This window comes from Podarcis bocagei (genome assembly GCF_964188305.1).
Source record: "Podarcis bocagei genome assembly, chromosome: 7".
NCBI lineage: Eukaryota > Metazoa > Chordata > Lepidosauria > Squamata > Lacertidae > Podarcis > Podarcis bocagei.
This window is the reverse complement of record NC_138132.1, coordinates 60,903,096-60,921,245: the sequence shown is the minus strand read 5'-3', so window position 1 is coordinate 60,921,245 and position 18,150 is coordinate 60,903,096. Positions and strand designations below refer to the sequence as shown.

The window sequence follows — 18,150 nt, the reverse complement described above, 5'->3', positions numbered from 1 at the left end:
AATACATTAAATAATAATGAAAATAAAAATTCATTTAACTACATAGATGCAAGCCTTTGTGCTCTGATGCTGCCACCAACTCTTGCTGTTCTACTTGGTTTGCTGCCTGCCCCCTTCCCAGCTTGGCACAGGCCAGCTGCCCTGCTTGCTGTGATCACCGACAGTGTTCGTGACAGCAGAAAATGCATGGCAATAGCAACGAAAGGTGGGAGGGAGCCACTCTGTCCTCTTCCCAGAAGCCTAGGTAAATCTCATGACCCTCCTCCACTTGAACCTGCAGCACCCTTGGCAGTAGGGCTACTGCAGCAGCAGGACTGCATTACTCTGCTATGCAGTTTACCATCAGAGCAGCACAGAAATGGCAGTGCCCAAAATGGATTAATGATCGTACCAGCCAAATCTCCCTGTGGAATCCTCTGCCAGGGTGCCGTCAGGGCAGTTAAGAGGGCAGATGAATGCAGATAAGAGATGAACATGTAGTTATGAATGGATGCCGTTATCCCTTCCAATTCAAATGCGCTCTGACCCCAGAGTGCTTTTAATTTCTATTTGGCAGCTTGTATTGCGAAGTTATTGGGCTGCATGCTCAAACTCAGGCTTTAGATAGTCTTGTAATGAACAGGATACTAGGAACAGGTTTGTGAACTATTGTCCAACTAGCAGATTTATTGCTAGAAGGAAAGGAATTGAGGCAGTAAACAAAGAAGCGCCTTTGCTTGTGTAGAGAGGGATGTTACCTGCATTACAATTAGCAATGCACAGGGCAGAAAGGCGCCGTCTCTTTCTCTGAAATGTCTTTGCTTGCCTCCTCAAAGAACTGATTACACAAAGCATCCAACATCTCAAGCAAACAGCCAGCAGCACATCAGGTTACGCTTTTTTTGCAATGCCTACACTGTACGAGATGTTTAAAGAGAGAAACACACGTTGAGATTTGCATTGACTGCTGTTGAGCAAAATCTTTGCAGACAGCCACTTAATTCTCTTCCCAACACTCATTGTTTCCATTTATTCCAACAGAAGATATCTTGTGTGACATTTACGTACTTATTTTTCTTCACTGCAGCCGATTTAATGGAACTCAGTGGTTTCTACATTCCCAATAAGCACATTCTGTGCATAAGGAAATTGGGACGCAAAAATCTAAGCAAGCAGACACCTGTGCAATTTCCACACATAGACAAAAATGTCTGTTTTATAATGCACATTCTTCCCACTAAAGTTTCTGCACCTTCATTCCTGTGCTGTCTGAACCTCGACTCTACGCATGTGATGATAACTCACAAGATCATACACAGCTTCCTTGAAGGGTTCCTAGTACAGGCTTTCATGGGGTTTTCCTAATGAGGAAGGCAGGTTAGGGGATAGAAGAGGAGGCAGAGCTGTACTCATGGAGTAAGTGCACAGTTAATTCAGTTTTCTTGCATACATCGCATCAATTTTCTACACACCTTACTCCTTCCTCTCTTACACTATTCCTGCTGAAAAAAAGTAATGTTGCACAGAGAATACTAATATATGATAAATAAAGCCATCAAATATGACAATCACACAAAGGTTTCTTTGCAATTCTTTAAAGCTTTAGGCCACAATCCAGTATGTAACTTGGAATACAAGGACTTGTGCTACCTGGTGGGATGTCTGGCTTCTTCTATTGAACAATGGACCCCACCAAGACCTTATCATGCTTTATTGTTTGTGTCTGTGCTACTCTGAGCTCTTTTGGGAGGAAGGGCAGGATATAAATTAAATTAATAACAATAATAGTATCACAAACAACCTCAGTTCAAAAAACAGCTTTACCAAGCACTGGTGCTTGATAACCACAAATCCAAAGCCCGTTGGGCGCACAGTACTGGTTAAGTCATCACAGAAAAAAAGACTGTGAATGAAGCTGAGCAGAACTGAAGAGTGCAGGTATAACTTGCCACCAAATAGCTACTGCAATAAATGATAATGGCCACTGGCTACAAACAATAACAATCTGACTGACTACACTCAGACTGAACAGTTTCCTTCATAGCAAACCACGTCGCTTTCACACCACGGCTATCTGTATGGAGTCTATATTTTATATGCTGAAAGTACTTTTGTATCGAAGAAAATACGGTGGCAGCTCTATACTTATTTAGGCAGGATCGTTTTCACATTTATCTAAACAACCTGTGAATTTGTTCAGCAATGCATGGAAATACATTACTTAGGCCAATGCTATTAATTCCACTGATAAAGAGGTTTTCAAGACCAGGAATAATTCTTGAAATAACGAATCTGTTTTTGTAGCCAAATTAAAATAACACTATTTCAGATGCTTTTCCAGGGTATCTCATTGATTAGGCCAATGCTATTTTCACTCTGGTTGATGTACTTATTTTCAAGGCTGAGAGAACTCTTATGCAGTTTACCAAACTGGGTCTGGTCCACACAATCAATCTCTGGATTAATAAGGCAGGACACACACGAGCTGCATGCAGGTCAGGGCCGGTCCAATATATTTTGGCACCTGAGGCAAACCACAAAATGACGCCTTTCTCTGCTAGGGCTGAGAGGCCGCTGTAGAGATGGCATGTGGGGTAAGGGCTGGTGAGGAAGAGGCAGATCCAAGCGGTGTGCCACAGCCATCGCTGCTACTGCAGCAGCGGGCAATGCATTCCTTGGATGCCAGATCTCCTGCCTCTATGGATTCTGCCGCCTGAGGCAGATGTCTCACCTTACCTCATGGGTGGGCTGGCCCTGATGCAAGTATACAGAGGTGGTTGAACAAGCCAGGATTCAGCTCTTAATCACACATTTCTGTTATGAACCACCTCAAAAACTACGCTTATTTGCTTACAAACAAGCCAGGGTACTAATTTTAAATCAAGGCTTAATATTCTGGCTTGTTTGCAGGGCATTAACGGTAGTTTATGGGTTCACATTTAATGGGAAAGCTATTGTTTACAGTTTATTTTGCTGCTCACATGCAAGGGGCGAGAAAGCGCATGGTGCCATATCCTGGCTTTAAGTGAGGATTTGAGTGCATGGATTTGTCCATGGAATTCTATTATGAAAAATGATGACTCTTCAACAGGGTCTCCTAGAAGATAACTGCTACATAATTACATTATTGCTGGTAATAATTTCAACTTTTTAAATAAAGTTTTAATTGCTGCAATGTTGTGTTATGACTTATATAGCACCATCTATGTACATGGTGCTTCAGCATAGAATGAGAGGACAGATCCATACAGTATTTTTTTTTAAAAGATGAAAAGGAGTGTGGCAGTTGGAAAATGGATTAGGCCTAAACTAAATTGGCATAAAGATGCTCAGACTAGAGAGGATCCCTCTCCCCTTTCAGGCACAATTTAAAGCTGTTAAGCTGTTTATAATGATATAACTGTCAAAAATAGTTTAGCTGGCGTGACTATTTTGGCTACATCTGTTGCAAAAATAAACAGCGTGTTCTTTACATGCAAGGCACAGATCATTCGCATCCCTTCTTAGTTGTCCTCTTCTTTCACAGAGATGAAGAATCTGTGGTGCTCCAGATGTTCCTGAACTTCTAGCTCCCATCAGCCCTACCCAGTTTGGCCAATGGTAAGTGATGATGGGAGCTGTAGTCCAGTAACATCTGGAGTGCACCAAGTTCCCCATTCCTACTGTGTCCCTTACAATCCAAGTTTAGGTTACCATCTCATACCCGCTTACCTTAGGATAAGTCCCATTGAACCCAAGCATAGGTTTGCACTGTTAATCTTTTTAAATCCCTTCTCAAATCCCACATTTTCAATGCAATATTTGGGACATTGCCTGTAGTCCCTGTACCACACGGCTCCTACTCAACCTGAGTACACGTAACTGAAATGTAATCTGCATTTATTTGTATCACACTGCTCCTAATCAACCTGAATACATGTAACTGAAATGTAATTTGCATTTATTTATGCAAAAATTTACACCCCGCTCTTCCCTTCCAAAAAAAGATCAACTAAAGCATAAAAATGAGTATAAAACAATAATCCATCATTTAAAAAAATCCCAGACTAAAAGTAGGAAAGAGAAAGAACACAAGAAGCTAAACTATGAAAGAATAAATTAAGCAACAATAGAAAGGCTTCTGTACTTCTGTTGGCTCCTCTCTTGTAGAATTTTAGCTGGCCAACTCTTTGAGGCTGTACCTGTCCTTCTATACTTTGGAAAGTGCAATGCACTTATAGCTCTAAACAGTGTTTTTTTATTATTAAAAAACGGGGTGTTGCTATTTCTATATTGGTCAAAGTGCTCTGGGTGCCAAATAATACCCTCCACAAAGTTAGGCACTATTTTTAGAAGGTTAAGGGGGCATTCAAAAGTGAAGCAGGGAATACACCTTCTGATTCTCTTGTCATTAAAGCACTGAGCATGGATGTTTCTGAACAGACATCCTGTGCAAACAAAGCGATGGAGAGACCTGACTGCGCTCCTCAGCCAGGCACAGAGAGCAGGGGTGCCAACTTGAATAAAATATATATTTTTTTTGGGGGGGGAGCAGGTAAGCCCCACCCTGCATAACTGATCACATGAGGTACATGCACAACATTTGAATAGCAATGCCCGTCAACTATGGGGGGCCCTGCCCCCTCAAATATTTTATTGTGGGGCCCGAAGCCCCCATGGCTCCTAGGAGTTGGCTCCTATGACAGAGAGATATTGTGAAGACAGGGCCATAACAAAATGCTGCCCTATAATTCAAGCACTGTTTTTTACTGCCCGCCCCCCTTTTATCTAAAAGGAGCTTTTCTTATAGGACTCCCATAGACACAGAATAACCCGTTAAGTTTTGGATTCTTTTCTCCTCTTCCTGAGAAAAACTCTTTTTCTCAGCGTGGAAAAAAACATTGTTGGATCTGAGTCCTGGACGCCACTCAGCCTTGGAAATTTCTCAATGCATATGCAATTGCTTAATGTTCAGTTTAATTGCTTGTAGATGTAATGCCAAACTGAACTTAAAAGATATTTCAAAAGTAGTGACTCACCTGCAGTGAAATCATTATTCAGATCAATGAATGCATGGGAGTGAGGTGTGTACAACTTCTTCTGTGTGTCCAGAGCTATGTGCCATGATAAATTCCTATGAAGGGAAATTGTTAACAGTTAGTTTTAATAACAAGGTTAACACCTGAATATCATCAATGTTGGCATTCAACCACTTGCACATAACTGATTTGACTTCAGTTATATAATATGTGTGCAAGAGAGAGCAAACTCTAGGTTTATACATACTCAGGTGATCATTTCATGTAATTGAGAAAGCAGGCTTTACTGACAAAGAGCTTATGCTACAATATATGTACCTGGTAGCCTTCAAAATGCAATGAGCCTCATGCTGTTTTGACACAGTTCATTCAAATGGAAGAACAAAGTAAGAGGACAGAAAAACACAATACCATTTCAAAGGACTAACACTGCCTAACGTTTGATCTGAGTAAACATTACTTGCATTCATAATACTTCTATTTTCCAGAAGAAGAAAGACCACTCTCCCATTACAGAGTTGTTACCTTGCCTTCTGCTTTTAACAATGAGCTTGCTTGTTGGGATAATTTGCTGTCGATTTTCTGGAATATGATGTTCCTATTTTGTCATCTTAACCTTTTAATTAGCCCCTATTTCCCCAAAGCTAGCTAAACCAATGGGCCAATTTGTCTTGAATTAAGCCAGCCAACAATTTCAAATGGTAGTGCCCAGAACGCTATGTGTTCCCTCTGTTTAGTATTCCACCGATCATCCCCAGTATTGTAACTTGCTAACCAAAAGATCTTTGCATTACCACCATCTCCTCTTTCTCCATATTTTGATTTACACTGAGCGACAATGGTTAGGATTTTTGTTTTTGTTCAGTTTCATACTTATTTGCCTGTATTCTGCATATTCATAGGAACATTTCCAAGCAACAAATAAATGGAATCTCAAATAAGGTTGTTAGTACCATGCAACACACAGCTGGGAACTCAGCCAGACAACTATACCCAAGATTCTGCCTCTGTGAGAATGAATAAGCAAGCAGACAAATAGTGAAAATGTATTCTACACATTTGAAGAACTCGATTTTTAGATCATGCAGAATAGCTATAACTGCATAAGACAAGGCACTCTGGAACAGGAATGAGAAAGAAAGCTTATGTGAAATCTCTCTGAGTCATTTACCGGGTGGGGAGCTTTTTTTACTTCCAAACAGTTGCCTAAACATACTTAATTGGTATTGCTGTTGCTCCTGCTGAACTTCTGACTAGTTCATCCAATGATTAGGTATTCTTTAAGAAGATTTGGCTTAAGATACTTTATTCCTTCAAAGTCTTCATTCTTACTTAAACCGATGCCCCTTTCTTGTCTCAGAATTTAACCTTCAGCCCTTATAAGCAGAAGCCTACTCATTGCAAGAAACTGAAAATTAATGGCTTATAAAAAATAAAAAACACACAAAATCCCAGTCAGGCTGTCCTTTGATGATAAGAGCTCAATTGAATTTGACTTCTTTGCTTGAGGTATTTGGAGGTGAAAATAAATTAAAGAAACTGCTAGTTGCGAGTAGGATCAGGCCAACATTACCTGTTTCTTCATTTAGGGTAGGTCTGGGGAACCTGTGGCCCTCCAGGTGTTCTGGAACTACCATACCCATCAGTCCCAGCCAACATGACTGAGGGCCAGGAATGACGGGAACTGTAGTCCAACAACATCTGGAGGGCCACACAGTCCTAATCCCCATTATAAAGGGACATATACCACACTGGAAAAAACTTGGATGATCCACAGCATCAACATGAACACTTCAGGACAGGTGAGTGCCTGTGTAAACTAGCTTCAGGGAGACACATGTTCAAACTTAACCATGAAGCCTGCTTGACCATGAGCAAGTTACTCTATCTCAGCTTAAGCCATCCTTACATATCAAAGGTACATCCTTCTGAGCTTGTTGAAGGAAGGGCAACATAGAGATGTAGTGTTTTTGCTTTTTGTTTTTTAAAAAAACAACACAGTTTTGGCTTCTCCATGTCAGTCAAGGCTTATAGGGAATCCTTAAAAAGGCAGCGGTAGCCAAGTGCTGCCCTCCAGGTGTTGTTGGTCTTCAACTCCCATGAGTTCCCATGACTGATGGGAGTTGCAGTCCAAAAGCATCTGGAGTGTACAGTGGTGCCCCGCAAGACGAATGCCTCGCAAGACGGAAAACTCGCTAGACGAAAGAGTTTTCCGTTTTGGAGGTGCTTCGCAAAACGAATTTCCTATGGGCTTGCTTCGCAAGACGACAATGTCTTGCGAGTTCCTGCTGGTTTTTTTCCCTTCCCCCCCTTTTTCTAAGCCGCTAAGCCGCTTATCAGCTGATCCGATCAGCAGATAAGCCGCTAAAAGCCGCTAATAGCGCTAATCCGTCAATGGGCTTGCTTCGCAAGACGAAAAAACCGCTAGACGAAGAGAATCACAGAACGGATTCTTTTCGTCTTGCGAGGCACCACTGTACCATTTTGGCTACCCTTCTCTAAGGAGACAAGTCAGCAAACTGCAAACAGCAAACCGACTACATGCCTAGTGGGAAGAGGATGAAATATATTATCCCCCCCTTCTTTATTCCATACTTATTAGTTCTATTGTTCATATTTTGCACCTACTGCTGTCCAAGTACGTTTCCCAAAAATGTCCTCTACATTTGACAGACACGTTTCCATTTCCAAATGGATAAAGACACCATTCTTGATAAGTCTGCATTAATTTCGTCAGAAGTTCCCTATTAACTTATACACTTTCCCCCTTAAAAGACAAAGCATGAAATGCAAAGGAGAGTTGTGCTCTTCACACACTGTGAGGAATTTATTATAATGTGATCCATAATATTCAACCTTTTATTTCTAACAACCATGCTACTTTCTACTAAAACTATTCCCCCTCACTGGGGATGGGGGCGGGGAGAAGAAAGAGCAAGGAGACTTTTTTGTTCAAAAGCTGATAAAATCTTCCAACACAATCATTGCAAGGTTATGGTTGCTGTCATCCACACCCTTGAGGAATGTGCAGGCTTTGTTCCATAAGTCACAGTTTTTAAACAGAAGTCATCTTGATAAAAATGAAAGAGATTAATGGCCATAAAACTATCTCAGAAGGGCAGAAGAACTTCCCCCTAGACACTTAAAATGATTTCGACATCTAAACACTGTTTCTGTTTTCATAGTACAAAATAATTTCCCCTGTCAAAAACAGATGTTATAAACAGATTTCTGAGATGAAAAAAATCAAGTCTTAAAAACAGGAAAAGGACAACAATCCATCTAGTTATCCTAATATAGATATATTAAATTACTGGGTGATTTACCTAAATGAGGGAATATTTTACCTTTTTATTGAAGAACAGTACTCTTAGCCTGAATGATACAAATAGGTTTCTTAATTAAAACATTTAAGTACCTGGGGACACAAGTTAGAAAAACTGATGTACTGTTTCTATGGAAACAGTGGCATAATCTGATTGACTTCTCTAGGTCTAATGCGCTTCTCTTGACACAATAGCTAAAAAGCCCCAGGGAAGTGCAAAACACTTCACAACAAACCATTTCCTTTAGAGCTGATTGAGCATCACCATTGATTACATATAAAACTGAAACATCTGTCAAAAGGCTTCAGACACCTGGATTTATTCTGCACTCAGTACCCTTCCATATGTCTATCTTCCTACATACATAAAAATGTAAGCCTGTCATCATACTCCACAGTTCGCACAGCCACTGACAGGCTGCCCTGATCCATTAAGCCCAAAGAGCTCGTGGGAGTGGCTGGGTGCAGGGATACCAAAGAAGGATGTCAAAAACACCAGAACAATTAGTTCTAGTGCTTCATTAAAAGAAAGGTCTAGACCATGGGTAGGCAAACTAAGGCCCAGGGGCCGGATCCGGCCCAACTGCCTTCTAAATCCGACTTGCGGACAGTCCGGGAATCAGCGTGTTTTTACATGAGTAGAATATGTCCTTTTATTTAAAATGCATCTCTGGGTTATTTGTGGGGCCTGCCTGGTGTTTTTACATGAGTAGAATGTGTTCTTTTATTTAAATTGCATCTCTGGGTTATTTGCGGGGCATAGGAATTCGTTCATCTCCCCCCGCCCCCCCCAAATATGTTACCATAAAGCACCAATGCTGCAGCAAGCAAAGGCTTCAGCAGCTCAGTCAGCTGCTTGTGGCTGGAAAGCCAGACAGGATGTTTGTGACTGTTGCCATGGGAACAAAGGGGCAGTTCATTCTGTACTGAGCACCGGATGTTAGCTCAGTGTGTGTGTCATATGACCTGTACTGGAAGTACATGGGAGGAGTTTCTTCTTGCTGTTGTCGAGTGCAGACGTGTTTCTCTGTACTGATATGAGAGACAGAAATAAAGGATGTAAATAGTTTTCTGTCTGCTTCTTTCCCCTCTCTGGGGGACACCAAAGGGGAGAGAGGGAGAACGGTGTGTTCCTCTCACACATCTGAGATGAATCGCCGGGACCTCGCCTGCTTATCAGCAGAGTGGAGACGCGGGGAGGTCGACAGGAATATCTGCCGGTGCCTACGCTGTGGCACATTCCTCTGACCCAGGCAGAATTCCAACAAAATATAGTCTGCCCCCCCACAAGGTCTGAAGGACAGTGAACTGACCCCCTGCTGAAAATGTTTGCTGAGCCCTGGTCTAGACTTACAGTAAATCAGCCTGCCATGTCTCCCAGCATTTACAGGGCATCGCATCAAGGAGATGGTTTGTCCATGCCCAAGTAAATGTTCCTATGTTCTTTATACACAAAGCAGCAAACACCACTTTGTCCAGGACTTCCCATGACTTCACCTGACCAGATAAGGGCATAGGTGGCAACAGATCGTTCCCCTTTCTGTGCTCAGAGCCCAGCACCCAAGCTCACAGATATGGATAGCTTCAAAACAAGTCAATTAGCCTATACCAAAGCAAGTGAATATAAACATATATGAGCTCATTGTTACAACAACTACCTATTAATTGTGGGATTATATTGACTACTAAGATGGCATTTGCAGAGCTTCCAGAATAGTTTGCCTTTGGTTCAATGCATAGGCAGCCACAACAACTGCAGCATGACAAATGGCAGGCAGGTGAGCAAGGAAGTGGTATGGGTGGCAAGTGGCTCAGGAGAGCTGTTTAATGGAGGAGGAGGAGCTGTGAAGCACCACCCTGCTTTGTTAAAGGCACCTACAGCAAGGTTTAACACACAGGGAAAGGCTTCACATAGAAGTTTAGTAAGTTACTCTGTGATATGCTTCCTCCCTCCTTTAAAATGGTATGGGGAATGGAGCTAGCTGTGTGTGGAGGGGTTTGGTCAGGTAGTGGGGAAGGGCAGTTAGCAAAGGCGCAGCAGCCCCTAGTGTTCATATATACCTCTAAAACGATGGAAACATTAAAAAATTGATCATGTGGATTAATTTATTTAATAACCTGATTTAGAAAAGAGGAGCACATGTAAAAAATGTAAAAAATAGGGCACATGGCCCTATTTGATTTTCAAATAGAGCCACAACTTATTACCCAACTGATTTTTAAAATTACTATTAAAAGGATGATTTCTAGCAACATAATAAATAGCAAATACCGTATTTTGCACCCCATAGGACGCTCCGGCCCATAGGACGCACCTAGTTTTTTTGGGGGGGAAATAAAGAAAAAAAATTTTATTTCCCCCCCAGGTGCGGGGCTGGAAGAACCAGGTCGGGGAACAGTGGGAAGGCACGCTCTGCCTCCCCGCTGTCCCCTGAGCTTGTGGGGCTGGCGATGGGGAGAAGTGCGCTGATCCCGGGACTGCAGGCAGCTCTGCGCCGCCATCCGGAGCGGGGCGGGACTTAGCGCCCCGCTCCCGATGGCCGCGCAGAGCTGCGCTGATCCCGGGACTGCAGGCAGCTCTGCGCCGCCATCCGGAGCGGGGCAGGACTTCGCGCCTGGCTCCCGGTGGCTGCGCAGAGCTGCGCTGATCCCGGGACTGCAGGCAGCTCTGCGCAACCCTCGGAGCCGGTCTCCCGAGGGTTGCGCAGAGCTTCCTGAAGCCTGCATTCGCCCCATAGGACACACACACATTTCCCCTTCATTTTGGGAGGGGGAAAAGTGTGTCCTATAGGGCGAAAAATACGGTATACAGTACTCCTAAAAAGAGGCATCCTCCCTTCTCTCACAAACAGGAAAGGATGCGTCTTCTAAGATGATTTCCTCTAACAACAGGAGGAACCTGCAACTCAACTCCCAACAGCCCCAGCCATAGCAATTACTGCCTTATCTTGGTAAGCACAAGCTTCTACAATAGGCTTCTTTCCATTCTGCCATACTTTTCTCTATTGTTCCTAGTGACCAACCATCACAGACTTGTTCCATTGCAGTATTGTAAAGAAACACAGCAGTCAGATGTAGAATCTAATTTGTTTAATAAGATTCGAGTAAACTAACAATTCAATTTTAATCGGATAATGTATAGGTTTAGATATTATTCTGAATAACAGACATTTGTGTTCATAATTTGTGAATATTGGTAATTTTGTGTTTATAGTGTTTTGTAAAATTGATTTGATAAATAAAAAGAAACACAGCAGCTACAGCTGAAACATCAGCACGCAAAAAGTCATGCACCCTTTCACATTTTCAGCACAAAATTTCCCTCCAAGCTCTTGTTTGCATCGACCATGGTTTAACACCACCATCCACACCGTTATATTATCATTTATGTTAGAGTCCTTTTACAAGGATCTGAAACCATGGTTTAAAGCTCATTTGCAAATCCTGATTAAGTGTGAAACTAACAATGGCAAGCATCATAGTGCAGAAGTAATTCTTAACTACTGCTCAAACAAACCGTGTAAGAATAGTCTTGTTGGATCAGACCAAACTCCTGTCTAGTCCAGCATTCTCTTCCCTCAGTAGTCAGTCAAATGCCTTTGGGAGTCCACAAGAGAAGGAAAGTAGGGATTTGTATCAGAGAGCACATAATCTGCTCTCAATCACTTACAAGGCCTCCTTTTCGGTCATGATACAGGACAAGCGATAAAGATGCCAAAATGTGATAAAGCACACATAAATGTTGGTATGTAATGCTATGCCAAACCATTACTCAGTGTGAATGAGCAAACATGCAGGCTTCCAGAGAGGAGAATACGACCGCCTTGCTCCCCATCACTCAATTTGCTGTCACATTGTGCTGTAAAAAGTTGTGGTTTGGCTTTGCTCTCTCCAGACAAACCATAAGATGTAACCAAGATCTGTCCTATGACTTATGGCACATGGTTTGTCTAGAGATTGCTAAACCACAAGCCGAGGTTCAGACAGCACACCAAGCCAAACCATGGATCAGCTCAGTGGCAAATGACTTGGAAAGAGCAAAGCGTCCGCAATCTCCCCTCTGGGAGTCAGGATATTTTCTCATATGCACCAAGTGTTATGTGCAAATCAGGCTGGTGTGTCTACAGAGGCAATTATACACCGAATTCTACCTCCCTGTAAGCTCCAGTACCAAATGCATATCTAAAGCTCAGCTCAGTGCAAGCCCAAAATTCTGTCACAGCAGGAGGATTTATGACACCAATACTGTAAGACAGAAACTTATGACTCAACAATGCATCTTTTCAAAAGGTAATGAATGAATTCAGCTTACCTGCCAAGCAGTACCTGTGGCTTGTCAGAATCACTTGTAGCTCCAAATACATCAGGAATTAAGTCACCATTGAAACTGCAGGAGCAACAACGATAAGCTGAACTTTCCAGCTGCTCTGTCAATAATATGACAATTCTTCTTCCCCTAAGTTTAATACTGCCCCCCCAAGTATGCAGAAGCTTAGAAAAATATGAAACTGTCTTATAGCAAATCAGGTCACTGGTCTATCAAGCTCTGTATTGTCCACATTCACTGGCAGTGTCCATCCAGGGTTTCAGACAAAGGTCTCTCTTTACCTGGAGATGCAGTCAATTGAATTGGGACATTCTGCATGCAAAGCAGGTGCTCTGCCATTGAGCTACAGCCCTTTCTTAAAATCTGAAGAACAGAGGTTGGCTAAATACCACATTTTAAATGATTAGTACATTTACACTGCAATCCTATATATCCTTTCCTGGGAAAAAGTCCCACTGAACTCAATTGAGTTTATTTCAGAGTGGACACTGCACAGAGAGTCAACTATATTTTCTCTGTTTTATTCTAATTTACAGTTGTAAACTCTTCTCATAATAATGAACATATACTTACTCCATGATTAGTGGCTCATCATGAAATGTTTTATTTAATACAAACTTACGATTTACATCTGAAAGGAAAGAAAAAATACAGTTGTTAACCTCGGTTCTCTCAACTGCTAAGTATTTCAAGCATTCTGATTTAATTCTGTGGGCTGACTATTAATACAGTTCATTTAAATTAACACTTTTTAATGAGCTGATGTGCATGTAGCACTAAACCCGGAATGGGGAACCCCTTGGCCCACAGGACTTAATCCAGCCTTCTGGGTCTCCTCCTGCCCATGGGGAGCTGCTGAGTGGGGAAAGGGTTTTGATGTCATGCAAACTGAGCAACTGCAGTTTCTTTCTCGAGAAGAAGGTAGGCTGCCAGATCAAATCAGAGAGGAGTATATGAAAGCAGAGACATAGACTTGTGTTCCTTGCAAATATGCAAGAACTGTTCATAGATTTTATAACTGCATCCACACAATTTCTGGATGCAGCTACATTTTGCGGCTCTGAATAGTTGTTAAGGCAGTACTTGCTGTTCAGTTGTGCATTGACATTATTTGCATTCTTCTGCTGGGATTAAGGAGTCCCTTTTGCTTTTTGTGCAGTCACAAAAGAAAGTGTTAGAGAGGATTTTTCTCCCCCTCTAAAACTTACCAGATTTTTTTTTTTTTACAATGTCCTTGGAAAGAGAAACAGGAGTGCAGTTGCTAAGAATTAAATATATGCCCTTTGTTTCCATAGATAGCAGTCTGAGTGTGTGCGTGCATGAAGGTATGAGACAGAGACTGTGTGAGGATCTGGCTCCACACATTACTTGAACATATATCCCAACAGTCTAATCATGTATCAATATCCATTACGTGAACCCTTATGACGCATTATTATTGCTACATTACAGAGTAAAGGAAGTCATAAAATTGTTGTCTATTGACTGCCTAGAAAGGACAGATCTGAACTAGGCATATTCACTCTACCCCAAAACAATAGTGGTGTATGTGTGAACATAGGAAGCTGCCTTATATCAAATCAGACAATCTGTCTGTCTATCTATCCAGGGTTTCAGACAGTGGATTTTGCCTGTCCTACTTGGAAATGCCTGGGACATGGACCTGGACCCTTTTAGATGTGCTCTACTATTGACCCATGGCCCTTACCCATGTGTGAAGGTACCGTACCCATAGGGCCCTTGAACACATGGAAGTCAATGGTGGCATGAGCAAGTACGACACTAACTCTCCAACCCCCTCTCCATACATGTGAACAGGGCAGTGGCTAGACATCCTTCAGGACTGAACTTGATGATCACTTTCTAGAAATTTTAAAATGGTATTGCCTACCTAAAGTTTGATTATTTCCCCAGAAAATTAAAACTGATAGGTCAGCGTTAGGTTGTTTTTGAGGACGAGTTGTCAGGAGGACATCCATTTGTGAATCACCGTCATAATCACCAGGAACCACACTGGTTATCACCACATTTCTAAAATTAAAAAAGGTAAAGTATTGTTAATTACTTAGTGCGTGATTGCAAACAATCATGCTTTCTTTAACAGTGATTTGCACATAATTCTTGCACATAATTCCTCTTCTAATGCAGCACAATATTTGAGCTTATATCATTCTCTCTATTCTGCCCACAAAACTCCTGAGGTGTTTCCAACTGCTGAATCTATTTCATGCTTTTAAAATAGGGCTTAATAAATTGCTTCCACATAGAATATAGACTCAAAGGTGACACCCTGGACAGAGAAGGAGCGAGGGGAAAAGAAGGACTGTCATCATAAATCTTTCAAAGATAAATAGAAAGTTTATTATGGCATACATTAGGCAAATGGCAGGGCTAATATCCATTCCAAAGTCTACCAATGGAGCCAGTGTCTCTACCTTGGCTCACATTTGAACAGGGTCTTTCCAGTTCCCTGCACCAACCAAGAATGATCCCCTGAGTAACACTTGGTGGTGCACAGGATTCTTTTCTACGTGTCACACACAAGGAGATAAGAGGCATTCCTAGAATAAGTTCCCCAAAGGCTCTCCCCCACAAAAAATGCTTCAGCTGGGTTTAAAATGAGGAAAAATTAAACATGCCCTTGTCTGTAGCATAAGAAAGAAGTGGAATATTTTCTCAGTAATTTTTCACAAACTAATGGCAATGCCAGTATTCAAAACTGCAATCCTAAACCAACTTATTGGACAGTAATTTCCATAACAAACATGTTCAGGATTGCTCTGCCCAATTCTGAATGTAAAGCGTCATTTCTAGTCTACAAGCCACTAATTATGAAGGTTATCACATATCAGGTTACCACAAGTTTCCTATGTGCAAATCACAAAACCACAAGCCACAACCTTCAGACTTAAATCCCATGGTAAATAAATTCAGCATTTGGACAGTTCATTTAAGTTCAGCAATCAGACAGTTATAACAAATAGCACACAACAGCCTTTTGGAAAGGCTTGTGCCTGTTCTGATGGGATGAGAACAGAATTCAGTCTGCTATATATCAGATGTATTTAACATACGTTATAAAGAGATACTTACGTTAATAATAATTTGACTTTGGGCTTAAAATAGGGTTCTTTTTGGTCTGCCAGGAAAATATTTAATTCACCATCTGAAAACCAAAGAAAAACATGACTGTAGTCTAAAATGAAAACATCAGATCAGGAACTGCCATGTAAAACATGGTTTCTGAATGACCCTCTGGGAAACCTGTTCCACAATAACTCATCTGTTGCGTGTCTAGCTCCTGCAACCACCCCCTCGTAAAGAATAAGACACCAGGACACAGACATTACGTTAATGTTATTGGGCAAGTTTTGGCCACAACTTTATTGATTACAGACTGTGAGTGGTATTGGCTTAGGCATTGAATGGACCCGATTATCTGACTCCTGCCTGTTGTGCAGGAAGTCCAGTAAGGGTAAACCACCAGAAAGGGGAGCCCCGTTGATGCAGACCAATTCGAGCTCCCCCAGATGTTCCCGGTGGGGTCATGTCATGGCCCTACCCTGCCCCGGGCTTTGGACAAGATTCACCCACCCCCCGGATTCCTTTCACGGAATACCCTTAAGCTTGGAGGGGCAGATGATGGCCACACCTCCCCTTCCCCATCATCAGGTCAAACAGTGCCTAACCACAAAACCTTACAAAGTTGTGACCATTGCTACAAGGTAGGTGAAAACCAAATGGCCCCATGCCAATTTTGCCAAGTGGAAAAAATCCTACCAGGCCCCTCAATGGTGACCAACCGAGGTCCATAGCAAGGCGAACGAAAAAGAAACCTGAAAATAGGGAGGGAGGGCAGGAGTTTGAAGAAGCGAGCCAAGAGGAAGCCCTAGGGCTCGTACCTCAGCTTAAATGGTCCCAGCCACGCCCCCCCAACCACTGGATTGGCTGGCTGGACAATGATGTGGCCAGGATCCCCTGGGCAACACGGGACTTCATCCCCAGCCCCCGGAGGAGAGTGGGTTGCCACGTGGTCCACCGCAACTCCTCCCCACAGTGAAGTGGAGTAGACTTAAGGAACCCTAGAGTAAGTGCCGTATGCTTTACATAACTTTCTAGGGTAAGTGTACACACGCGTGCACACACACACAGTTCACAAGGCACACTGCCAGCTCTGCTAGACTTTCACTCTTTCTCTATACAAAGTGGGAGAGTGCCCCTAGAACAGACCTAGCACTCCCATGAATGCTGCAGGAAAATATAAGTACTGATGAACAAACTTTTCCAGGGAACCTTGTTCAGCATTACTAAACTTCTCACTGAGTAAGCCCTAGGTTCCCTGGAACAAAGTTTGAAAGCCACTGTTGAACTATAGTGAGATACACACACACACACACACACACACACACACACACACACACTAAATGTAATGCCAAATCATACTTTGTCTTTACATGAACACGTCTAACTGGTCTACATGCTCAGGTCAACATGCTCCCTACTCCCACTCATTTCATAAATGGTTTCCCTCCTTTCATGGTTCCCCTAAAAATTAGACTTTTGTTTTGCCTCAAAAAGAAAACCATGAATTGAAAAATATCATGGGTTTCAATTCTTGTTTGCAGGGCAAGCACAAACCATAGTGTTCTGGTTAACGCAAAACTGTAAGCTATGGTTTGCCTAAAAAGCGGTAACTGCTGCATGTGAAGGAAAGTGAGTTTGGCTTCACAACTGAACCACTTCAAAGTCACATCTTTCTTTATCTGGGCATTATGAATCTTATCTTGCGTTATGCAGTTTCCCATTTCAATATGTTTCTTATCAGTTACAAGAGTAACAGATACATATCTTGACAAATCTTGTTCTTTATCACTACAAAGGCAATTGCCTGCTATGAATTTATATGAATTTACACAGAACAAGAAAACCTATGAAACTTACAGAATTCTGGGCAGAAAAGCTGCTATGAATTTATATGAATTTACACAGAACAAGAAAACCTATGAAACTTACAGAATTCTGGGCAGAAAAGTTGCTCTAACCATGCTGCTGGGCTTCAGTATACAACAAAAGCCCATCCCAACTACTTCTATTAATTGTGATTTAGTCTGGAGTCAACTACCAAGTCTGAGGCATGCTGCAGACATGTGAGTTGTATTGAGTCATTAGGGCGTGGCATGCATGAGGACCAATAAAGAACAACAGGTTTCTTTCACCAGCTCAGAGCTTTCCACCCTAAAGCTTAACACTCCTTTTGTAAACACAGAATTCACTTCATATCCACAATTGGCAGACATGGGGCTGCTCAAGCCATGCTCTACTTGGCTCTAGTCAGAGTAAACCTACTGAAATGAATGCACCTAACTCTACCTATATGTTCTATTTTATATGGTTGTCAAATGTCTGTAAAACAATCAAGTGGTATATAAATTGTTGTAAAGGAAACAAAACTTAGCTATGCCCATTCATTTCAGTAGGTCTACTGTGATCAGAACTAACAA

At 42.0% G+C, this 18,150-nt stretch overlaps 1 protein-coding gene across 1 annotated transcript in view; it reads right to left on the bottom strand.

Moving 5' to 3' along the window:
* ITFG1 (integrin alpha FG-GAP repeat containing 1) overlaps positions 1 to 18,150 on the bottom strand; it is a 119,763-nt gene that overhangs the window by 100,490 nt on the left and 1,123 nt on the right. The window contains exons 2-6 of the mRNA XM_081201179.1: positions 15,743 to 15,815; positions 14,541 to 14,680; positions 13,223 to 13,280; positions 12,635 to 12,709; positions 4,998 to 5,092 (exon numbers count right to left, since the gene is read on the bottom strand). Coding sequence (XP_081057305.1) covers positions 4,998 to 5,092; positions 12,635 to 12,709; positions 13,223 to 13,280; positions 14,541 to 14,680; positions 15,743 to 15,815 — 441 coding nt within the window. The remainder of the gene's footprint in view (positions 1 to 4,997; positions 5,093 to 12,634; positions 12,710 to 13,222; positions 13,281 to 14,540; positions 14,681 to 15,742; positions 15,816 to 18,150) is intronic.